This window comes from Heterodontus francisci, chromosome X (assembly GCF_036365525.1).
Source record: "Heterodontus francisci isolate sHetFra1 chromosome X, sHetFra1.hap1, whole genome shotgun sequence".
In the NCBI taxonomy this organism is placed as follows: Eukaryota; Metazoa; Chordata; class Chondrichthyes; order Heterodontiformes; family Heterodontidae; genus Heterodontus; species Heterodontus francisci.
Genome location: NC_090421.1, coordinates 5,858,242 through 5,883,334, shown reverse-complemented (window position 1 = coordinate 5,883,334; position 25,093 = coordinate 5,858,242). Strand labels below are relative to the sequence as shown.

At 46.0% G+C, this 25,093-nt stretch overlaps 1 protein-coding gene across 10 annotated transcripts in view; it reads right to left on the bottom strand.

Moving 5' to 3' along the window:
• Nucleotides 1-25,093, bottom strand: part of LOC137358700 (tensin-2-like) — a 236,442-nt gene that overhangs the window by 68,739 nt on the left and 142,610 nt on the right. For 9 of the 10 annotated variants that reach the window (XM_068024925.1, XM_068024922.1, XM_068024923.1 and 6 more), the window contains 4 exons: nucleotides 10,678-10,719; nucleotides 5,749-5,798; nucleotides 4,028-4,199; nucleotides 2,123-2,173 (listed from right to left, as the gene is read on the bottom strand). In XM_068024925.1, the coding sequence (XP_067881026.1) occupies nucleotides 2,123-2,173; nucleotides 4,028-4,199; nucleotides 5,749-5,798; nucleotides 10,678-10,719 (315 nt within the window). Of the gene's footprint in view, nucleotides 1-2,122; nucleotides 2,174-4,027; nucleotides 4,200-5,748; nucleotides 5,799-10,529; nucleotides 10,586-10,677; nucleotides 10,720-25,093 lie in introns of those variants that run through there. The other variant, XM_068024931.1, reaches the window with a different exon arrangement.

The following is a 25,093-nucleotide window of genomic DNA, read 5'->3' as shown; positions in this document are numbered from 1 at the left end:
CCACAACTCTCTGAGGCAGAGAATTCCAGAGATTCACCACCCTCTGAGAGAAGAAATTCCTTCACACCTCAGTTTTAAATGTGTGACCCCTTATTCTGTAACTATGTCCCCTAGTTTGAGATTCCCCCACTAGTGGAAACATATTCTCAACATCTATCCTGTCAAGCCCCCTTAAAATCTTATATGTTTCAATAAGATCACCTCTCATTCTTCTAAACTCCAATGAATAAAGGCCTAACCTGTTCAGCCGTTCTTGATAAGACAACCCCTTCATCCCAGGAATCAGCCGAGTGAACCTTTTCTGAACTACCTCCAATGCTAGTATATCCTTTCTTAAATACGATGACCAAAACTGTACGCAGTACTCCAGGTGTGGCCTCACCAACACCCTGTACAGTTGTAATAAGACTTCCCTATTTTAAACTCTAACCCCCTGGCAATAAAGGCCAAAATTCCATTTGCCTTCCTAATTACCTGCTGCACCTGCATGCTAACTTTTTGTGTTTCCTGTATAAGAACACCCAGATCCCTCTGTACTGCAGTATTTTGTAGTCTTTCTCCATCTATTCTTTTTATTCTTCCTACCAAAGTGGATGACCTCACACTTTCCCACATTGAACTCCATCTGCCAAGTTTTTGTCCACTCACTTAACCTATCTATATCCCTTTTCAGATTCTTTGTCCTCATCACAACATGCCTTCCCACCTATTTTTGTATCGTCAGCAAATTTGGATACACTACACTCTATCCCTTCCTCCAAGTCATTAATATAGATAGTAAATAGTTGAGGCCCTAGGACCGATCCTTGTGGCACCCCACTAGTTACGGCTTTCCAACCTGAAAAAGACCCATTAATCCCAACTCTCTGCCTTCTGTGTTTTAGCCAATCCTCAATCCATGCTAATACATTATCCCCAATACCCTGAGCTCCTATTTTGTGCAATAACCTTTTATGTGGCACCTTATCGAATGCCTTCTGAAAATCCAAATACACTACATCTATCGGTTATGTGTAAGTTCACATAATGCACACGCTGACATTGAAAACGTCCACGGGCTTATGGTAGCTGGATGTGCATGAAGGAATAGCTACTTCCTGGTCAATGCCACACTCCACAGTGCTTTCATAAGAATGTGAGAAATAGGAGCAGGAGTCAGCCATTCGGCTGTGGAAGCTCAGTCATTGAGTATGTTTAAAGCAGAGATTGACAGATTTCTAAATACAAATGACATAAGGGGATATGAGGATAGTGTGGGGAAAAAGGCTTTGAAGTGGATGATCAGCCATGATCGTATTGAATGGGGTGGGGGGGGGGGCAGGCTCAATGGGCTGAATGGCCGATGCCAGCTCCTATGTTCCTATTTGTCCCTTCAAGTCTGCTCCACCATTCAACAAGATCATAACTCATCTTCTACCTCAACTCCACTTTCCCATACTATCCCCATATCCCTTACTTCCCAAAAATCTATCTATCTCAGTCTTGAATATACTCAACAACTGAGCATCCACAGCTCTCTGGGGTCGAGAATTCCAAAGATTCACAATCCTCTGAGTGGAGAATTTCTCCTCATCTCAGTCCTAAATGGCCGACCCTTTATCCTGAGACTGTGACCCCGTGTTCTAGATTTCCCAGCCAGGGGAAACATTTACTCAGCATCTACCCTGTCAAACCCCTTCAGAATTTTATATGTTTCAATGAGATCACCTCTCATTCTTCTAAACTCTGGGGAATATAGGCCTAGTCTACTCAACCTCTCCTCCGAGGACAATCCCCTCATCCCAGGAATCAATCTAGTAAACCTACATTGCACTCCCTCTAAGGCAAGTACCTGGGCCCGTTGCCCATTGTGTAAGCCCACACGCTGTCAGTTTTAAACTAGACATGTGTGAATTTCCAATTTGCTCCACTTTAGAACTGGCACCACAAATCATGCAGTCGTCACAAGGAGCACGACCGATTCACAAAGTGTCCTTGCTACTTTGGTAGGAACTGTCCACACCAGCGAGCACTGTGGTTCCTATAATGGGGAAATCAGTTTTAACCCTACATTGGTCAAGTTTGAAGTTACTTTAAAACTCCAAATTTCTTTTTTTAAAAATGAGAATTCAGTTCAACGTACCTTGGGGTTGAGTCTGCTGATGTCTTGCCTCTTTTCAGATAGATTGAAAAGCTAGAAGAGAAATGAGATTATTTTAGATTGGTCAAGTGGGGACAGATCCATATGGTGATAAATCACAAAGTGGTGGTGCAGGTGGAGAGGGTACCCCGTGCGCGCCTGTCAGTGATGGAGAATCAGACACTGCATTGCGACTGGCACCATTGCCCTGGATATGCCAGGAATTATGGCATGTTCTTGCGTGGGCTTGGCGTCGCTTGAGTGAAGGTGTGTGGGGCTGTGGGGGTGCGAATCAACTTTAAATTGCGACTCTGCCTCCAGGCAATGTCGCAGACACGTCAGCTGGAGTTCTGCCCCTGCCCTTGTGAGACCATGAATTTCTGCTCATTCACTTGAACAGATGGGAAATCAGGAGCACACAAACTGAAAACCTCCACCGTCATTTTTAACTCCTTAAGAGCCAGGGCCTTCTCCCCCTGCTCCACTATCTCCCCATTAGACTTTCTACTGCGGTTCCTGCCTCTAAATGTCTGGGTATTTCCCACAATGCTGCATGTTTTAGGGGAAGGTCAAAATGACTACAACTTTCAATCGATTCATTAGAAATGCAGCTACAGCAGTTGTAATCAAGCGATCCCACTGACAACATATTAACGTGCTTGGACAAAATTCCTTCACGCAGTCAAAAGGGTGTTTGTGTTTATTTTAAACAGCTTGGCATCTTTTAAGACAGAGGAGTTTCAGACGAACATATCCGTTACGGATATTGTCCAATTGGAAACTCGTGACAGAGACAAGTTAAGATTGAGGCACAATGCGTCAGTAAATTAAACAGCAATGTAAACAGCATAATAAAGCTGACTTTACTAGGCGATGCAGTTTCTTGATTTTGAAAAGGGGGAGGGCCTCACTGCAAGGGGCCCCCTCGGAAGCAAATCAGATTTTGATGAACTTTAGCACCTTTTTTCGATTTTTCCGAAGGTTTTCTCTTTTGGTGGAATATTTTGCTTCGGTTGCTGCCAGTCACATCAGTCAGGCAGCTGTGAGGAAACCAGGTGAAACGCAGCAGTGAAGCAGCCCCGGGTTAATGACTGGGTCCCTATATCTGCCGACCTCTGTTAATTCAGTACCATTGCACTGCCACCTCGGTAACTCCTTCGAGTTAAGCTGATGTCAGCGGTGCTCGCTGTTCGAACAAAAATATCACCTCGAAAATCAATAAAAATGGCCAGGGAAAAGGACGGTAATCATAATTTCATTTAACTGCCAATGAGAGTAAACCTCCGAGACCACCAAAGATTACCAGGAAAGTTGAGAAAAATAGTTTCTTTACTATGTCGGTCCTGCTCTCAGCTTTCTCTTCTCACAACTCACGCTGGGATATGTACAGTTCTGCAGGCACCAGCAGTTCTGCAATGTCTCACCCAGGTCAGTGCAGACTGTGAGCTATTTGCTCATGGTTGGCGGTGGTGTCGTGTGGGGCATCATAGCACAGCCTGACCCGCTTCACGCCCAACAGGGACATTTTCCAGCAGCAATCACTGGAAAGCCATTAGCCGGAAGGGATGATTTCAACCTTCCCTAGCCAAAAAGGGTTGAGGAAAAGGGAGCACAAGGTTAACTGCAGCACCCAGTACTGTCATCCACACTGACACAGCACAGACTTGGATCTGGTGACTTTCCTGGTCTGTGGGGCTAAGTGGACTGTGCATTTACCAACTGAGCCATTGTGGGACCATATGACAGTCTTAAACAGTGCTCCTCATCCAGTTTTACAGCCTTATTACACCTAGAATAATGGTCCAAAATGTAACTCATGAGTAACTTGCTACTCAACAGTTTCACGAAGTCCAAGTGACTTGAGGCACGCTACAGGTTGTGTCCGAGCGCCTTGATTCCGAAACTCACCAAGTAATTGTCTCCGTGTTTGGATTTCAGCATCTGGGCCACCTCCTTCAAATTGCTGCGGTATCGTTGTTCCTCAAGCACTGGCGGGAAGAAGACGGAAATTATCCGCTCCGTGATGTACGTCAGGTCAAAGTCGTAGTTCCTCTCCATGACGTGGTCTACACTGAAACTCCTGCTCGGAAACAGGATGACATGGCAGGGTCACAATCTCACATCGAGGGCAACGCTTGCCACGTGCTCGAAGCGGAGTGGACTGGCTATTGTACCAGACTAGTAACCTAAAAGGTCATGAGTTCAAATCCCCCACCCCCAGTTTAATCCAATATCTCTAAGACCAATGAAAACTCTGATAGTTTACTAACGATGCACTGGGAAGGGATTTTCCCAACCCCGTTCTCAGCTCCAGCCATTTTGGGGGGAGGCAGGTTCAGGGCCCAGCAAATGGACAGTCAATTAGACTCACTAACAGCCTTGTTAGCGGCAGTTAAAAGAGGCCGATTGGATTTTCCAGTCAGCCTCCAGTTTCCTGCTGCGATAGGGGGCAGTTCAACTGCCTGGAGGTGGGCACCCAGCAGCAGGCCGGGGTGGGGGAAGCGTTCCAGACAGGCCCCCAGGCCCTTCCTGCCTCCCTGGGTGTGGGTGCAGCCAAAGGCTACCCTGCAGAGGGATTAACCCCTCCCCCGCCCCTCCAACAGCAGAGGCCTGGCAGCTTTGTCTATTTTGTAATTAAACTTCAAAAAGTTGGTGAGAGGGCACCTTCATGTTGAAGCCCCCTCTCAGTTACTTACCCTTTACTGCAGCTGGCTGCTCATCTCAAGCTGGAAGGCCTCTAACTGGCCCTCCAGCTTTGAGAGCTTGCCTGTCGCCCTTCATTGGACAGGGAACCTGTCTCCATGTCAATTAAGGGGGCGCCCCAGGCAGTCCCAAAGAGCGACAGTTTTCCCCAGGGGGCGGGTTCAGGACCTGGAAACAGTCCCTTCTGTTTGTTGTCCCCAAAGCAAAAATTCAGGCCATGTGGCCTGGACTCTTAATGTCCTTTAAAGTGAGATTGCAAGCTAATTGCTCAAAACGACAGCTCACTCCCTTCTCAGGGCAATTAGTATGGGCTTTCCTACATTGCCCACATCCTGAGGACAAATATAGAAGATAATGTCACCAAATAATAGGCTCAACTGTTGCTAATAAGAAAGCCATATAAGGTCAGTGGTTCATAAAGTAAATTCCTAATCTAGTCATTTCCTATTATTATCTGAGCATGAGAATTTAGAGACGTTCCCTTAACATGAGTAAGTGTCAACCAGACTGCTTGAGTCACTTGTGAAGGAGATTGCTAATGGTGGCTGGAGCAGTTTAATGTTGCTCGAGACGCCTGCGAAATTGTTTAAGTCTATACTAAATCTAGTTATTTTCCCTTTCTTATTCAGTGTTGGATCATTAAACAAGCTAAAAATAATAACATAAGAACTGGAGACTTGCAACTCAATTCACCATTTACCACAAACCGAACCAAACAAAACGTGCAGCCCAATTTATGTATGAAGACTTTCAATATTTTTTCCCATGCTAATTCTCTTTGTAACCCTGTGGTCTTGGAGTTCTTGCTGTCCCTGGAGAGGGAGTGAGCAGTGCCCCAGATCACATTGTACCCAGTACTTTCAAAACTGGTCATTTGTCTCAGTTATCTACTTTTAAATCAGTGCATCATAAATTGACCCTTTTACCTTGGCAGAGTGCTCCTTTGATGGGTGCCTTTCAGAGATTTTGTCGACCCCTAGACATCAAAAAAATGGACAATATTTAAAGTACTTGAACTCGATGAATGTGGAAGACATCCCCCTACTGTTCGAGGCAGTCAAAGTCTTTGAAAGCGCTTTTTTGATCTTTTCATGTTTAATAATGTTTATCACAACTGTGTGGGCTGGGAACTGGCAAAGTCGTCCTTATCAAGGGAGCATCATACTGCAGACTTGGACTCGTTTCCAGGGCAAGTCCATAACAACTAAAATACTTGTTATACAAGTTCATTATAAAAAGCTCCACTGACAGACAGAAAGTTGTACAGAGAGACAAAAAGAAAGAGGGGAGGCGGTGGCGTAGTGGTATTGTCACTGGGCTAGTAACGCAGAGACCCACCTTCAATTAATAAATCTGGAATTAAAAGCTAGTCTAATGATGGCCATGAAACCATTGTTGAATGTTGTAAAAACTCATCTGGTTCACGAATGTCCTTTAGGGAAGGAAAACTGCCGTCCTTACCTGGTCTGGTCTACATGTGACTCCAGACCCACAGCAATGTGGTTGACTCTTAAATTCCCTCTGAAATGGCCTAGGCAAGCCACTCAGTTGTACCTAACCACTACAAAGTCAATAAAAAGGAATGAAACAGGACGGACCACCCGGCATCGACCGAGGCACCGGAAACGATGATGGCAAACCCAGCCCTTTCGACCCTGCAAAGTCCTCCTTACTAACATCTGGGGGCTTGCGCCAAAGTTGGGAGAGCTGTCCCACAGACTAGTCAAGCAACAGCCTGACATAGTCATACTCACAGAATCATACCTGACAGACAATGTCCCAGACACTGCAATCACTATCCCTGAGTATGTCCTGTCCCACCGGCAGGACAGACCCAGCAGAGGTGGCGACACAGGGCTATACAGTTGGGCAGGAGTTGCCCTGGGAGTCCTCAACATCAACTCCGGACCCCATGAAGTCTCATGGCATCAGGTTAAACATGGGCAAGGAAACCTTCTGCTGATTACCACCTACCGCCCTCCCTCAGCTGATGAATCAGTACTCTTCCATGTTGAACACCACTTGGAGGAAGCACTGAGGGTGGCAAGAGCACAGAATGTACTCTGGGTGGGGGACTTCAATGTCCAACACCAAGAGTGGTTCGGTAGCACCACTACTGACTGAGGTGGCCGAGTCCTAAAGGACATGGCTGCTAGACTGGGTCTGCGGCAGGTGGTGAGGGAACCGACAAGAGGGAAAAACATACTTGACCTCGTCCTCACCAATCTGCCTGCCGCAGATACATCTGTCCACGACAGTATTGGTAGGAGTGACCACCGCACAGTCCTTGTGGAGACGAAGTCCCGCCTTCACATTGAGGATACACTCAGTGTTGTGTGGCACTATCACTGTGCTAAATGGGATAGATTTCAAACAGATCTAGCAATGCAAAACTGGGCAACCATGAGGCGCTGTGGGCCATCAGCAGCAGCAGAATTGTACTCAACCACAATCTGTAACCTCATGGCCCGGCATATCCCCCACTCTACCATCACCATCAAGCCAGGAGACCAACCCTGGTTCAATGAAGAGTGCAGGAGGGCATGCCAGGAGCAGCACCAGGCATACCTCAAAATGAGGTGTCAACCTGGTGAAGCTACAACACAGGACTACTTGTGTGCCAAACTGCGTAAGCAGCATGCGATAGACAGAGCTAAGCGATCCCACAACGAACGGATCAGATCTAAGCTCTGCAGTCCTGCCACATCTAGCCGTGAATAGTGGTGGACAATTAAACAATTAACTGGAGGAGGTGGCTCCACAAATATCCCCATCCTCAATGATGGGGGAGCCCAGCACATCAGTGCGAAAGATAAGGCTGAAGCATTTGCAACAATTTTCACCCAGAAGTGCAGAGTTGATGATCCATCTTGGCCTCCTCCTGAAGTCCCCAGCATCATAGATGCCAGACTTCAACCAATTCGATTCACTCCGTGTGATATCAAGAAACGACTGAAGGCACTGGATACTGCAAAGGCTATGGGCCCTGACAATATTCCGGCAATAGTACTGAAGACCTGTGCTCCAGAACTTGCTGCGCCCCTAGCCAAGCTGTTCCAGTACAGCTACAACACTGGCATCTACCCGGCAATGTGGAAAATTGCCCAGGTATGTCCTGTACACAAAAAGCAGGACAAGTCCAACCCAGCCAATTACCGCCCCATCAGTCTACTCTCAATCATCAGTAAAGTGATGGAAGGTGTCATCAACAGTGCCATCAAGCGGCTCTTGCTTAGCAATAACCTGCTCAGTGACGCTCAGTTTGGGTTCTGCCAGGACCACTCAGCTCCTGACCTCATTACAGCCTTGGTTCAAACATGAACAAAAGAGCTGAACTCAAGAGGTGAGGTGAGAGTGACTGCCCTTGACATCAAGGCAGCATTTGACTGAGTATGGCGTCAAGGAGCCCTAGCAAAACTGAAGTCAATGGGAATCAGGGGGAAAGCTCTCTGCTGGTTGGAGTCATACCTAGCGCAAAGGAAGATGGCTGTGATTGTTGGAGGTCAATCATCTCAGCTCCAGGACATCACTGCAGGAGTTCCTCAGGGTAGTGTCCTAGGCCCAACCATCTTCAGCTGCTTCATCAATGACCTACCTTCAATCATAAGGTCAGAAGTGGGGATGTTCGCTGATGATTGCACAATGTTCAGCACCATTCGTGACTCCTCAGATACTGAAGCAGCCCGTGTAGAAATGCAGCAAGACCTGGACAATATCCCGGCTTGGGCTGATAAGTCGCAAGTAACATTCGCGCCACACAAGTGCCAGGCAATGACCATCTCTAACAAGAGAGAATCTAACCATCTCCCCTTGACATTCAATGGCATTACCTTTGCTGAATCCCCCACTATCAACATCCTAGGAGTTACCATTGACCAGAAACTGAACTGGAGTAGCCATATAAATACCGTGGCGTCAAGAGCAGGTCAGAGGCTTGGGATCCTGCAGCGAGTAACTCAACTCCTGACTCCCCAAAGCCTGTCCACCATCTACAAGGCACAAGTCAGGAGTGTGATGGAATACTGTCCACTTGCCTGGATGGGTGCAGCTCCAACAACACTCAAGACGCTCGACACCATCCAGGACAAAGCAGCCCTCTTGATTGGCACTCGCTCCACCACCGCGCACAGTGGCAGCAGTGTGTACCATCTGCAAGATGCACTGCAGCAACCCACCAAGGCTCCTTCAACAGCACTTTCCAAATCCGCGACCTCTACCAACTACAAGGACAAGGGCAGCAAATGCATGGGAACACCACCACCTGCAAGTTCTCCTCCAAGCCACACACCATCCTGACTTGGAACTATATCGCCGTTCCTTCACTGTCGCTGGGTCAAAATCCTGGAACTCCCTTCCTAACAGCACTTTGGGTGTACTTACACCACATGGACTGCAGTGGTTGAAGAAGGCAGCTCACCACCACCTTCTCAAGGGCAATTAGGGATGGGCAATAAATGCTGGCCTAGCCAGCGCCCACATCCCATGAATGAATAAAAAACAAAATTTCTATCGTGCCTTTCGCAAGCTCAGGACATCCCAAAATGCTTTACAACCAATGAAGTGCAGTCACTGTTGTGATGTAGGAAACACGACATCCAATGTGTGCACAGCAAGATCCCATAGAGAGCAATAAGATAATGACCAGATCATTTGTTTGAGGCATTGGTTGAGGGATAAATATTGGCCCAGGATGCCGGGGAGAACTCACAGAATCATCGAAAGTTTAAGGCACAGAAAGAAGCCACTGCTCTTCTTCGAAATAGTGGCCATGGGATCTTTTACATTCACCTGAGAGGGCAGACGGGGCCTCAGTTTAACGTCTCATCTGAAAGACAAAGAGAGATGGACAGACTTACAGAGTTGGAAACAGGCACACGGGGGGAGATGGAAAGAGGTGCTCCATGGCTACTGTGTATCTATGCACCATGTCCGAGAGAGATACAGGCAGATGTACTGATGGAGACACATCAGAACGGAACTGAACCCTGAGACAGAGAGAGATGACACCACGAGAGACAGACGGAGACTCTGAGATGCACATGTACAGGGAGAAAGCTTTTGATACAAAGATAGACGCAGACAGATGTCGTCTGAGGCAGACAGGAGCAACACGACTTCTATGGCTTTAGTTCCCTCCAAACCGCATTATGCCTCCAGCACTGAGCAGTGTTCTACCCGCATGCAGGACTTGTTACTCTACAAAATGAGGCATTTATTTAACTCTCTGCATCAGAGAAATGCTAAGCACTCGCTGGCATAGGTTCTAAAATGCCCACTTGACCAACACCTCACAAATCTTCAAGGTTTCTGAACGCTCCAGGCTCTTTGCAGGGGACTTTCATACTTTATCAGCAGCAAAGGTAATCCTTGTGACAGTGACTCTTGAAAGAGCTGCCGATTGGCTCTTCTCATCAAGGAAACATCACTCAACACTGCCGTAACTGTGGGAATGAGACAGAAGAAAACACAGTGGGGTGGGGCGGGACGTCAGAAAACAGCAAAAACCAGAAGCATGAAACATTAAAGAAAATAAATGGATAGAAAATGGAACAAAGAGCAGGAGGGGCTACAATTCGCAAACGTGTCAGAGAACGACAATTTCAGGGCCGCCAACAATCTTTGTTGCACCATCCTAATTGTCTAAGTACATTTAAAGACAAATTTAAGGCAAGCAAGAGCACTTACTCTGAGGAGGAATCTTATTTACCTGCAAAGATAATCGCCTGCAGTCCTTGATATTTAAGATAAGCATGTGGGCACATGCCATCGTCACAGTGTTTAATATACACACACACACACATACATCCACACGTGCACTTACATACCTCTCCCTGAAGATCACGTCTTTTACTCACCAAATGCTCAATATTCTTTACTGTTCCAGTACCCTTTCTTGGCTGTGGGAAATCGGAAACAGGAAAGTTATTAACTGACGCATTAACAAAACTAACCCTTTTCCTGCAGGAATGTACATCGAGTTGATTCTGGGCATCCATCCAGCCTGACAGAAATGTCACTTGCTTACTTCACTGCCCCCCATTCCCCCGCCTCCCCCCCTCCACAACTTCCCAATGGGAAGAGAGGAGGAGTCGGGAATGTCCTGATTCAGTGCAATTTTCAGAAAGAACACAAACCACCGAAGAGTCAGAAAACATCCGCACCGAGGATTCTGCTTCAAAGCAGAAACATTTTCACAGCATCGTAGAATGGTTACAGCACAGAAGGAGGCCATTCGGTCCATCGTGCCGGTGCCAGCTCTCTGCAAAACAATTCAGCAAGTCCCACTCCCCCACTTTTTCCCCGTAGCTCTGCAAATTTTTTCTCTTCAGATAATTATCCAATTCCCTTTTGAAAGCCACGATTGAATCTGCCTCCACCACACTCTCGGGCAGTGCGTTCCAGGTCCTAACCACTCGCTGCGTAAAAATGTTTTTCCTCTTGTCACCTTAGCTTTTTTTGCTAATCACATTAAATCAGTGTCCTCTGGTTCCAGACTCTTCATCAATGGGAACAATTTCTCTCTATCTACTCTGTCCAGACCCCTCTATCAATTCTCCTCTCAACCTTCCCTTCACCAAAGAGAACAGTCTTAGCTTCGCCAATCTATCCTTGTAACTGTAGTCCCTCATCCCTGGAACCATTCTTGTTAAGTGGTTTTGCAGGACCCTCATGCTTTCCCCTAGGAGAATTGCATTGTACATCAGAGATCATTCTATTTCTGTCCGTATATTTAAAAAAAAAACCTTTCTGTAAAGTTCAGGTCCTGAATATCATAGAGTGAAATTAGAAAATACAAAAAGGACCCAATATGTATAACTCGCAGTGTGTTCACAGTGAGAAGATTCCAACATTGAAGGGCCCAGTGGAGAGCTCTGGGCTGAAGCACTAGCAATGTTGTAGGCCTCTCACTGACTTGCCCACCCAGTGGGGAGATAGATTCCCAACTGGGATTACAGGATCGCAGCGTCACAACATAAAATATCCCAAACCCTAAAGCGTTTACTATTGTTTGCTATTGTTTTACTGGAACAGCATGTGTGAACATTAAGTAGGGAATAGCACATTTTTTGCTAAGATATGCATTTTATATGCATTACTGTATGTATATAGAGGTAGAGACATCAATAACAGAAAATATTAGATAAATAACGATAGAGAGAGCTAGTGAGCGACAGAGAGATAAAGTGGTAGAGATAGATTGTTTATATTATAATGCATGAGGACTGCACACTGCTTTTACTCTCAACTTTTTGAAGGTTCGCACACAATCACTGGTCCCTTTTTTGAGTCATGTATTGTAACGCACATTATTGAAAATACAGCAGACTGTTGACCAGCATATGCATCATGCCATATTTAAAAAGTTTGTATATCTGAAAAGAGCAATAAACTAAGAAGGATAAAATGCTGCATAAAGCAAACACTTGAAAGCCTGGGTACTGTCAATAGGAGATGCACACAGTGGGACAGAGGTTTTGTGGACAGCAAATTAGCAGTGATGTGGAGCACATAACCCACTCATCTCTACGGCACTCATGGGTTATGTGACCAATGTGGCAGAGAATCTGTGCAAGTGGGAAACTTGTCGAGGCTGAGGCAGATTATCCAGGACAGTTACACAAACACTCACAAGTTTATACTTCACATCTTCAAACCCCAGGCAATGTGAATAGGTGATTGGAAATTTCCTGGGAAAGGTACTGAGGCCTGTACAAACAACCATTTGTACAAGTTTCTCGCCACACAGGCCCGATGACTGGCTTTCTTTCAGATTAATTTACCCTCCGTTATCACATTGCTAGCACATTTACAAAGCCAACACAATCCTCAGCGGTCACCAGCTGAAAAGATCCTTCCCACTCTCCCCCTTTCCCTTTCCAACAGTGCAGCTCTCAGGTGCGCTGGGCGTTAATGCCGATTAAATTGAAAACAGACACATAGATAATGTTTTGCCTCCCTTCAGAAAGGAGACGAGAGGAGCCCACCCACAGCCACCAGAATTATCAGCTTGATCTGCGAGCAGAGGCATTTTGTTGAGGCCCCAGTGAGTGTGATTGTTCAGTGCAGGACACTGATAGATGAGACGGCTGACATTTTGGACTGAACGGAGTTTCGCTGCAGGAGATTTCTTTTAACCCTCTGAGCGCCAGGAATCGGTTCAGAGGCTGTTGGTTTGCCAGGACAACCAACAGGGTCCAGCATTTATACATTTCATTTGAATGACGCAGTGCAGAAGGAGGCCATTCAGCCCAGCGTACCTGTGCTGTCACTTTGAAAGGGTTATCCAATTAGTCCAACTCTCCTCCTCCTCCTCTTTCCCCATAGCCCTGCAAATTTTCCTCTTCAAGTATTTATCCAATCCCTTTTTGGGTTAGTTAGTATGCAGGTACAGCAAGTGATTAAGAAGGCAAATGTAATGTTGTCATTTATTGCAAGGGAATGCAATATAAAAGTAGAGATGTTTTGCTACAGTTGTACAGGGTATTGGTGAGACCACATCTAGAGTATTGTGTATAGTATTGGTCTCCTTATTTAAGAAAGGATATAACTGCACTGGAAGCAGTTCAGAGAAGGTTCACACGACTGATTCCTGGGATGAGAGGGTTGTCTTCTGAGGAAAGGTTGGGTCTGTATTCATATGAGTTTAGAAGGATGAGACGTGATCTTATTGAAGCATACACGATCCTGAGGGGACTTGACAGGGTGGATGTTGAGAGGATATTTCCCCTTGTGGGCGAGACTAGAACCAGGGGACACAGTTTAAAACTAAGAGGTCCCCCATTTAAGACGGAGATGAGGAGAATTTTTTTTTCTCAGTAGGTCGTTAGTCTGGGGAATTTTCTTCCCCAGAGAGCAGTGGAGGCAGGGTCATTGAATATATTCAAGGCTGAGTTCGATAGATCCTTGATAGACAAGGGAGTCAAGTGTTATGGGGAGGCAGAGAAGAAAGTGGAGTTGAGGCCACATTCAGATCAGTCATGATCTTATCAAATGGAGGAGCAAGCTCGAGGGGCTGAATGGCCTACTCCTGCTCCTAATTTGCATGCTCCTATGTTACTGTTGAACCTGCTCCCAACGCCCTATCAGGCGGCACACTCCAAATCACAACAACACGCGTAAAAAGAAAAGTCTCCTCATTTCCCCTCTGCTTCTTTTGCCAATCACCTTAAATCTGTGCTCTCTAGTTACTGGCCCTTCTGCCACTGGAAACAGTTTCTCCTTAATAACTCTTTCGAAACCCTTCATGATTTTGAACACCTCGATTAAATCTCCCCTTTCCCATCTCTGCTCTAAGGAGAACAACCCCAGCTTCTCTGGTCTCTCCGAGTAACTGAAGTAAATTTGATGCAATAGTTGTGTCAAAGATTGACCCGCAGCCTTGCCAATCTTCCACATCCTGGCTTTTCACTGGCTGCTAAACCATCCGTTCAAGTTGGTTTCTGGAAAAGATGGCCCCGCCTCCAAAATGGCCACAGGGAGCAGAGAGGAAGGAGAGAGAGAATTGAAATCTTTGACATTGAAAATTTTAGGGGGGGGGGGGGGGGGGGCAAAGTCCAGAATAAAGAAACAATTCAAGTTGAAATAAAAAGTTGGAAGAGAGACTAGCAAGAAAAGGGACCACAGGAAACACTGGCGAAGTGTTCCAAATTTTATAGAAATTTGTGTCTTAGGTATTTAATGTAGTAGATTGTGATTAATATTCTACCAGTACAGTTACTCCTAGTGTTTGAGTAGTTTTTTAATGTACGATGAGTGCTTGTTCAACTCCACAAAGTCAGATTTTAACTCCCAGCGGGAGTCATGAGGGCAGGGCCAAGGCGGACGGGAAACCATCTGGCCTGGCCCGGCCCAGTGTGAAACTCAAGAGATTTTAACTCCCGGGCCTCATCTGCACAGGCCCCATCAGTCCCTCACCCCACCCCTATCGGGTGGGAAGCACTAGCTGACCGGCTGGTGGGAGGAGGAATTCTGGTGGCAGGGAGCCTGGAGGAATGATCCTAGATAGTCAGGTAAGTAGTTAAGAGAGGGTGGGGCACGGTCAGGAGGGCATTGTGGGTGGGGGAAGGAAGTCCCAAGCTTTCCTTTGGGCCCACAAGGAAACCAAGAAAAAAAAAATAGCTTACCCCTTACCCCTCTTGGCCTCTTTGGGCCCTGGATCCATTGGCCTGGCGGAGAACCCAAAATGGCTTCCCCACCTTGGCCTCAGATTAAAATTGCAGTCAGGCCTCAATGATGTCATCGCAGCCCAAACTGCGCATTAAAAGAAGGACCCACAGGCGTCCCGCTCGCCAGATCAAAAAGAGCGGGTTAAAATTGCAACCAGTGGGATTGGATGGTGTGAGTTACTGTAGCCATTTTAACTGCTCACCCTGTTTTCTGCCAATGCGGGCAGTGTTAAAATTGGCCCGACAGTGCCTGACAGAAATTGGTCAATGCAGGGTGATAGGAAGGTGATGGGGGTGGAATGGCTCATTCATTGTCTTTACTAACATAACATCCGGATGCAGTCGAAGCCAGGTTTTGCCTTTAATTATAATTCATTTTGAAGGAAAGCAGCTTTTAATTACAGATAATTATGATGTACACAGAATTGGCTGCTTTTGTAAATAAGGCAAAGGATATAGTACCTGTCCTTTAATTGCTTTATGAATAACCTGTTTAACTCTGTTGACGTTTCCCCACCATCATTTCCACTGTAAACAGACCTTGCCTGATCAAACATGTTTATGTACACAATCTGCTTCTTTTCCTGAAATTTTGACCTTTAGCTTGTGTATTTTGCCACACTTCAATCCTCTGTTCACATTGCTTTCAATTAAACATCCCCATAGAACTGACAGGGCAGAATGCAGTATTTTATGAGGTAAAAATGAAAGACGACAACAGTAAAATCAATAGAGCGGCTTAAGGTGATTACTGGTCCAGTTAATTGATCTTCTTATGTTGTGCTAAACATGACAGGTCGAATACGTTCATTTCTCAACCTTGTACTAGACCAAAGTTGCCCATCCTTTTGGAGTAGTGGGCTTTATCTGCACCAGTGGGGAGTAGGCCGTGTCTGACTCAATCTCTTCGGAGTCAGCCAGAGTCATCACTAAACACTGGATTTAACTTCCAATCTATTTTGCGTTTCATGGAGTCCTTGGACCCCATCATTGCCACCAAACAATAAGATTTTAAAAGAAAAGCAGTGAGATATTCGTAATATGGAAACACAGTTCTTTGTGATAACACCGCAAGAACCCAACTATCCATGAGGCATTGACTGAGAAAGGAAGAAAGACTTGCATTGATATAGCACTTTTCACGACCACCAGACGTCTCAAAGCGCTTTACAGCCAATGAAGTACTTTTGAAAGGCAGATGGCAGGATCCCCAAAGACACATTGTACAGCGAGCTCGCCACTGGTATCAGACCCACCGGCCGTCCATGTCTCCGCTTTAAAGACGTCTGCAAACGCGACATGAAGTCCTGTGACATTGATCACAAGTCGTGGGAGTCAGTTGCCAGCGTTCGCCAGAGCTGGCGGGCAGCCATAAAGGTGGGGCTAAAGTGTGACGAGTTGAAGAGACTTAGCAATTGGCAGGAAAAAAGACAGAGGCGCAAGGGGAGAGCCAACTGTGTAACAGCCCCAACAAACAAATTTTTCTGCAACACCTGTAGAAGAGCCTGTCACTCGAGAATTGGCCTTTATAGCCACTCCAGGCGCTGCTCCACACACCACTGACCACCTCCAGGCGCTTACCCATTGTCTCTCGAGATAAGGAGGCCAAAGAACTGTTGTAATGTAGGAAAGGGAGACAAAGCCAATATTCATTCCACCTCCAGCAGTCAGATCCCCTTCAATGCCCCTCTGCAACTGAAAATACTCAATTGACAACACTTTCAACTCTGCAATGCACATGGAACCATTCCTAACTCCTCAGTCTCTTGTTCAATCACATATCCTGACTTCTACCCGCATGAAGCAAGTCCTGAGACATATGCGAAAATAAAAACAAGAAACATTCCAGTCTGTTTATCCGTTGAGTTTAACCCTTCAGAACAATACGGTCGATGACAGGACAGGTCAGCGTAGATCCTGAAAATCAACAAACAAACATCTGGACAATCCACTTATATCCAGGATGTTTCAAATGTGCATGTGCGTTAGACCCGAGAAACAGCCAGTTAAACAAATTGTGTAGGTTTGGAAATTTCTTGCTGGCCAAGAAGATTCCAACACGGTGTTGAATATCTGATGGTTATTTGGCTGGAGGGCACCATCCTCACAAGAGCTGCTACCTCAGCATCTGGCAAGGTTGGGGTTGCTCCTTGTCTCACTTTCCCTCAGTTTCTGAACTTTCACGTAGCTATTCCCTGCGTCATCAGATAAACACGAACTCATCCAAAGCTCTGCAGCCCATGTCCGAACTCGTACCGAGTCTCACTCATTGGTCACCCACTGTGCTCACTGACCTACATTGGCTCCTGGTTAAGCAACGCCGTGATTTTAAAATTCTCATCCTTGTTTTCAAATCTCTCCATGGCCTGGCCCCTCCCTCTCTCTGTAATCTCCTCCAGCCCCACAATCCTCCGAGATCTCTGCCCTCCTCCAATTCTGGCCTCTTCAGCATCCCTGATTTCCATTGCTCCACCATTGACAGCTGTATCTTCAGCTGCCTGGGCCCTAAACCTCTCCGTCTCTCTACCTCATTTTCACTCTTTAAAATGCTCCTTAAAACCTACCTCTTTGACCGAGCTTTTGGTCACCTATCCTAATATCTCCTTACGTGGCTCGGTGTCATAATTTGTTCGATAAAGCTCCTGTGACATGCCTTGGGATGTTTTACAACTTTAAAGGTGCTATATAAATGCAGGTTGTTGTTGGTGCGACCTGATTCATCAGTGCCTGCAAGTACTGCAATTCCCTCATTTTTAAAAAAAAATGGCAACATAGAAACATCAAAAACTAGGAGCGATGGAAAACAGGTCACCTCATTATCAATGAATTCCTATAAAATCTGGACTGATTCTGACCGGCCATTTACACCTCCGTTAAGTCCGCAAGGGTGACCCTGAGCTTCTGGTCGCCCGTCATTTTAATTCGCTGCTCCACTCTGATCTCTCTCTCTTCGGCCTCCTACACTGTTCCAACGAAGCTCAATGTAAGCTCAGGGAACAGCATCTCATCTTTCAATTGAGCACTTTACAGCCTGCCAGACTCAACACTGAGTTCAATAATTTTAGGTCAGTAGCTGTTGGTGCTAATTCTGCTGTTCCCATTCACATCTCATCTAAACACATATTCTGTTTCTTTATTTGTCCCATTACCATCTCCTTTTGTCATTTAATCTCTCCTGCCTTCCACCCTATTGCAGAGCTTCCCTTTTGTTCTCCCCCCTCTCCCTGCCTCTGCACTTGCTTAAAACCTGTGCGATCTCTAATTTGTTTCAGGTCTTTTGAGATGTCACTGACCTGAAACGTTAACTCTGCTTCTCTCTCCACAGATGCTGCCAGACCTGCTGAGTATTTCCAGCATTGTCTGGCTTTATTTCAGCCGTTTACACTGTCAAGTCAACATGAGGTGATCTGCAAACATACAGTAATACACAACCAGGTTGCTATGTAATATCGATCATGAACAGGTCTCCCATGTTGTTGCTCACAGTGAGTTTTATAAGAATAGGAGTTGCTATCAACAAAATGTGTCAGTGGAAATGTTACGGAAAGGAAGTGCAGTCCATATGCAAGATTCTGATATAGCATATCGATAAACACACATCTGCATACATTGTAGAACCATAGAAAACTTACAGCACAGAAGGAGGCCATTCAGCCCATCGTGTCCGTGCCGGCTGAAAAAACTAGCCACCCAATCTAATTCCACCTTCCAGCACCTGGCCCATAGCCTTGCAGGTTACAGCACCTCAGGTACATGTCCAGGTACCTTTTAAAAAAATTGAGGGTCTCTGCCTCCACCACCATTCCTGGCAGTGAATTCCAGACACCCACCACCCTCTGGCTGAAAAAGTTTTCCCTCATGTCCCCTCTAATCCTCTACGAATCACCTTAAATCTGTGTCCTCTGGTAACTGACTTCTCCGTTAGGGGAAACAGGTCCTTCCTGTCCACTCTATCCAGGCCCCTCATAACTTTGTACACCTCAATTAAGTCACCCCTCAGCCTCCTCTGTTCTAAAGAAAACAACCCTAGACTATCCAAACTTTCAAGCCCTGGCAACATTCTTGTAAATCTCCTCTGTACTCTCTCCAGAGCAATTATGTCCTTCCTGTAATGTGGTGACCAGAACTGTACGCAATACTCCAGCTGTGGCCGAACCAGCATTTTATACAGTTCCAGCATTACATCCCTGCTTTTGTATTCTATACCTCGGCCAATAAAGGAAAGCATTCATATGCCTTCTTCACCACTCTATCTACCTGTCCTGCCACCTTCAGGGACCTGTGGACATGCACTCCAAGGTGTCTCACTTCTTCTACCCCTCTCAATATCCTCCCGTTAATTGTATATTCCCTGGCTTTGTTTGCTCTTCCCAAATGCATTACCTCACACTTTTCTGGATTGAATTCCATTTGCCACTTTTCTACCCACTCAACCAAACCATTGATATCATTCTGGAGTCTACAGCTATCCTCTTCACCATCAATTACACGGCCAATTTTTGTGTCATCAGCAAATTTCCCAATCATGCCTCCCGCAATTAAGTCCAAACCATTAATATATACCACAAACAGCAAGGGACCCAACACTGAGCCCTGTGGAACGCCACTGGAAACAGCTTTCCATTCGCAAAAACATCCGTTGACTACTACCCTTTGTTTCCTGTCGCTGAGACAATTTTGGATCCAACCTGCCACATTCCCCTGCATCCTATAGGCTTTTATTTTTCTGACCATTCTGCCATGTGGGACCTTGTCAAATGCCTTACTAAAATCCATGTAGACAACATCTACTGCACTACCCTCATCAATCCTCCTGGTTACTTCCTCAAAAAACTCAATCAAGTTGTATTGTATATACACATACCTACAGACAAATACACAGTTACTTTCAATTAACAAATCTCCATTACATAAAATAAAAAGTAGAAGACCGACTTTTAAAAAGGACTTGAATTTAGAGATACACCACATCCAGACGTTATTCTCAACATTATAGTTTATAAATTTAGCCTTTTAAGAGTTTTGGCTGAACAAGATAGACTTGATTTTTTGCCACTCTGTGTGACTCTTACAGTTTTTGAATAAGTTCCGGTTTTTGCATGTCCCAGAGCTAATGGCTTGGCTTTAAACAGTTGGAAAGAACAGGAAATCAATCTCTTGCTGAAAGTGTTGTGTCCCCAACAGTATGACCGTCATCTTTCCTGCATTCTCACATAGCCAAATTCATGGCTCACTGCAGTCCTCCACTCAAACTACTTTTTTCTCAGAACTGTGCAGCTTCTCCCCTCCCCCATTCTTCTCTTCCTCCTACAAGAGGAACCCAAGCTTGCTGGCACCCCTTCACTGCTTCTTAATCTGCCTCGTCTTGTCTTATTGCTTTCAGCTCTTACATGGGGTCCAGCACCATGGCTTTGATCTTTCTCCTAGATTTCTCAAGAATATACATCAAACATCGGCATGGACTCGATGGGCTGAATGGCCTCCTTCTGTGCTGCAAGTGACTCTACGACATCCCCTCAAGCCAGTTCACTGAACAAAAATTGGTCACATTTTACAAAAGCTAGCATGACCAAAAGAAAAAGAATGAAACCCCAAAAAAGTAAATTAGAAAGTGAGGCAGTTAACAAATTTACTTCAAGCTCTGGGGCCCACCCTCCTCACTTCCCTCAGATGCTACACGCGGGTTCCCTTTGGCTACAGTGCAAATTCCACAAATCAGACACGTAACACAGGGCGGAGGGATCTAGACCAGGTTTGAGCTCCACTCCTTCAACTGGGACCTTAAACCAACAAGCAACTTCCTAGACGTGAGGCATGAACTCCCAATTGAGAGAACTGACCTCCACATTGCTTCACACTGAAACTATGGGGATTGAGGATTAGGGAGGTTTCTTTTGCTGTACCCAGAACTGAAATGCAAAGGCTGCTGACAGCAAGGGATTAAGGAAGGTCTCCTCCTGCTATCGGCAACACGCTGTAAATACAGATGGCGGGGAGAAACATTATGCTTGGCTGGTAGGCAGCTGCTCTTTAGAGGTTTTCGTAAAGCCCTTCATAATCTCTGAAGTGTGCTCTGACTAAAAATGGGAAAGTTACTGCCGGATTGAATGGGATATCAGTTCAAAACACGGCGGCTGCTTCCTGGTTCACAAAAGTTCAATCCCTGGAAAACGTAGACTGTGGGCTGTGAAAGCAAAAGTGCCTTGGTTTTCAGAACACACCTGCACGTGTGCAGTAAACACTGTTTCGCAACTTGTAATTCAAAGTCGGATTCAAAGCTCTGTCTCTATTGTTGACTGGGGTCAGGGGAACAAGTAGAGCTAGCTGGACTGGAAAATCACCTGCTGAATTTGCCTGTCCCTCCGCTGTGTTCTGCCCCTGGGGCAGGTCTGGAACTAAAGTCTAACTCACGAGTTAGTTGGGTCTCTTACAAAGGAAGATCTCCACATTATTTAACTAGGGGACAAGATAACGAACAATAACTTGCATTTATATAGCACTTTTAACGTTGTAAAACATCCCAAGGCACTTCACAGGAGGGTTAGCAAACAAAATATGACACCGAGCCACCTTAGGAGATATTAGGACAGATGAAGGAGGTAGGTTTTAAGAAACATCTTAAAAGGAGGAGAGAGGTGGAGAGGTTTAGGGAGGGAATTCCAGAGCTTGGGACCCGGGCAGTTGAAGGCAAGGCCACCAATGGTGGGGTGATTAAAATCGGAGATGTACAAAAGGTCAGAATTAGAGGAGCGCAGATATCTCAGAGGGTTGTAGAGCTGGAGGAGATTACAGAGATAGGGAGGGGCGAGGCCAGTTTTTTCCAAATTTATTCATTCATGGGATGTGAGCGTTGCTGGCTAGGCCAGCATTTATTGCCCATCCCTAATTGCCCTTGAGAAGGTGGTGGTGAGCGGCCTTCTTGAACCGCTGCAGTCCATGTGAGGTAGATACACCAACAGTGCTGTTAGGAAGGGAGTTCCAGGATTTTGAACCAGCCACAGTGAAGGAACAGTGATATAGTTCCAAATCAGGATGGTGTGTGGCTTGGAGGGGAACTTGTAGGTGGTGGTGTTCCCAAGCATCTGCTGTCCTTGTCCTTCTATGTGGTAGAGGCCGTGGGTTTGGAAGGTGCTGTCGAAGGAGCCTTGGTGAGTTGTTGCAGTGCATCTTGTAGATGGTACACACTGCTGCCACTGTGCGTCGGTGCTGCAAGGAGTGAACATTGAAGGTGGTGGATGGGGTGCCAATCAAGCGGGCTGCTTTGTCCTGGATGGTGTCGAGCTTCTTGAGTGTTGTTGGAGCTGCACCAATCCAGGCAAGTGGAGAGTATTCCATCACACTCCTGACTTGTGCCTTGTAGATGGTGGACAGGCTTTGGGGAGTCAGGAGGTGAGTTCCTCATCACAGGATTCCTAGCCTCTGACCTGCTCATGGTATTTATATGGCTACTCCAGTTCAGTTTCTGGTCAATGGTAGCCCCTTGGATGTTGATAGTGGGGGATTCAGCGAAGGTAATGCCATTGAACATCAAGGGGAGATGATTAGATTCTCTCTTGTTGGAGATGGTCTTTTCCTGGCACTTGTGTGGTGTGAATGTTCCTTGCCGCATATCAGCCCAAGCCTGGATGCTGTCCAGGTCTTGCTGCATCTGGACATGGGCTGCTTCAGTATCTGAGGAGTTGCGAATGGTGCTGAACATTGTGCAATCATCAGCGAACATCCCCACTTCTGACCTGATGATGGAGGGAAGGTCATTGATGAAGCTCCTGAAGATGCTTGGGCCTAGGACGGGCTGAATGGCCTCCTTCTGTACTGTAACCATTCGATAATTCTATGATTTTGACCCAGTGACGATGAAGGAATGGTGATACATTTCCAAGTCAAGATGGTGTGTGAAAACGCAATCAATTTGCACACAACAAGCTCCCACAAACAGCAGTGATAATAGTGACCCAATAATCTGGTTTTCAGTTGAGTGCTAAATATTGGCCAGGACACTGGGGAGAACTCCTCTGTTCTTCTTCCAAATATTAATAATAGGATTTTTTTCTATTCACCTGATAGGGCAGGGGGGCTTTGATTTCACGTCTCATTGGAAAGATGGCGCCTCCCTCAGTACTGCACTGGGAGTGTCAGCCTCGAAGATGTGCTCATGTCTCTGGTGTGTGTTCCCTAATGTGCAGCTGCAGTGACTAATTATGGGCTGGCGGTGGGTGAATTAAGGAGAAGCGCCCGTCCCTCAATTTTATGTTTTGTCAGGGGTTATGTTTCTTCTGCTTCAAGCCATAGAATTGCCCGTGCTGTCCCTGTTCCTCTGACCTACTGGACTGTTGCTAAAAATTTAACTCTTTTATGTTAAAATGGAACCAAAAACTTGAATAGGTTGGAACTCGCTGCTATTAAAAGGCAGCACTTCCGAAAATGTGCCATCTGATTTCAGTGCCAGGAGTGTGCTCCGGATTGCTCTGCGAAATTCATCTTACCCAAGAACTCCCCAAGTGAGGGCGCCAATGTTTCTTTAACAACAACTACTTATATTTATATAGCACCTTTAATGTAACAAAACATCCAAAGGTGCTCAGGAGCATTATAAAACAAAAGATACGACACTGAGTCACAGAAGGAGATATTAGGTCAGATGACCAAAAGCTTGGTCAAAGAGGTAGGTTTCAAGGAGTGTCTTAAAGGAGGAAAGTATAGGGAGAGGTTTAGGGAGGGTATTCCAGAGCTTAGGGTCGAGGCAATTGAAGGCATGGCCACCAATGGTGCAGTGATTAAAATGCACGAGAGAATAGAATTAGAGGAGTGCAGAGATCTCAGAGGGTTGTGGGGCTGGAGGAGATTACAGAGATAGGGAGGGGCGAGGCCATGGAGGGATTTGAAAACAAGGATGAGAATTTTAAAATTGCTTGACCGGGAGCCAATGTAGGTCAGCGAGCACCGGGGGTGATAGGTGAACAGGATTTGGTGCGAGTTAAGACACGGACAGTAGAGTTTTGGATGACCTCAAGTTCACGGAGGGTAGAAAGTGGGAGACCAGCCAGGAGTTTGTTGGAATAGTCGAGTCTAGAGGTAACAAAGGCATGAATGAGGGTTTCAGCAGCTGATGAGCTGAGACAGGGGTGAAGTCGGGCGATGTTACAGAGGTGGGAATAGGCGGTTTTGGTGATGGCGCAAATGTGGTCAAAAGCTCATCTCGGGCGCAAATGTGACACCAAGGTTGCAAACAGACTGGCTTAATCTCAGACTGTTGCCAGGGAGAGGGAAGGCGTCAGTAGCTAGGGAACGGAGTTTGGAGCGGTGACCGAAAACGATGGCTTTAGTGCTCCCAATATTTAATTGGAGGAAATTTCTGCTCATCCAGTACTTTAAATGGAAAAAGTAATCAGAAGTTCCATTGAACAAATTCCAGCAAGGAGAGGGTTAACCATGACTGATTCTAACACACGACTTTCCTGTTACCAAACTGCATCAACAAAAAAAAAACAGAGTGGTGTGTGACAGTGAGGATTGACTGCTTCCTTCTTCATTGCAGACAGACTGAATCATTGCTATCTCTGTATGGCAGATTCAATCTGCAGTAACAGGCTGCCTATTCAAACTGTGCCCATAGCAACCCTTCTCCTCCCCTCCCCCTGACCAATTATTCAAAATAAAAAGGCCAAACGGAACACCAAAAAAATGCTGGGGTGTGGGGAAAGAACAGGGGAGCAGGATTAAATGGGTTGCTCTTTGAAAGGGCTAGCACAGACTTGAGGGGCTGAATGGCATCCGTCTGTGCTGTTCTGTGATTCTACAATTCTTGCTTTCCATCCAGGAACCCGCCGCGTGGGATTCCTGTTACTGGCACTTAACTTTGCAGCTCAGACATGTAGTGAGCATGAAATGACAATGGCTGGATTCTGCCCCAAAAATGATTTCATTTTTTCCGAAGACAAACAAAGCTGCTTTGTTAAATGTCCATCCTGATTTCTGAATAAATTTCACGGAGATTCTGATTTCCCATTTAAAGTGGCACTGGCATCTCCACCAGGGAGTCCTTGGGGAGAATCGGTTTCTGCAAGAGTGACGACATGCCTCCTTTGAGTTCCAGAGTTTTGAGATT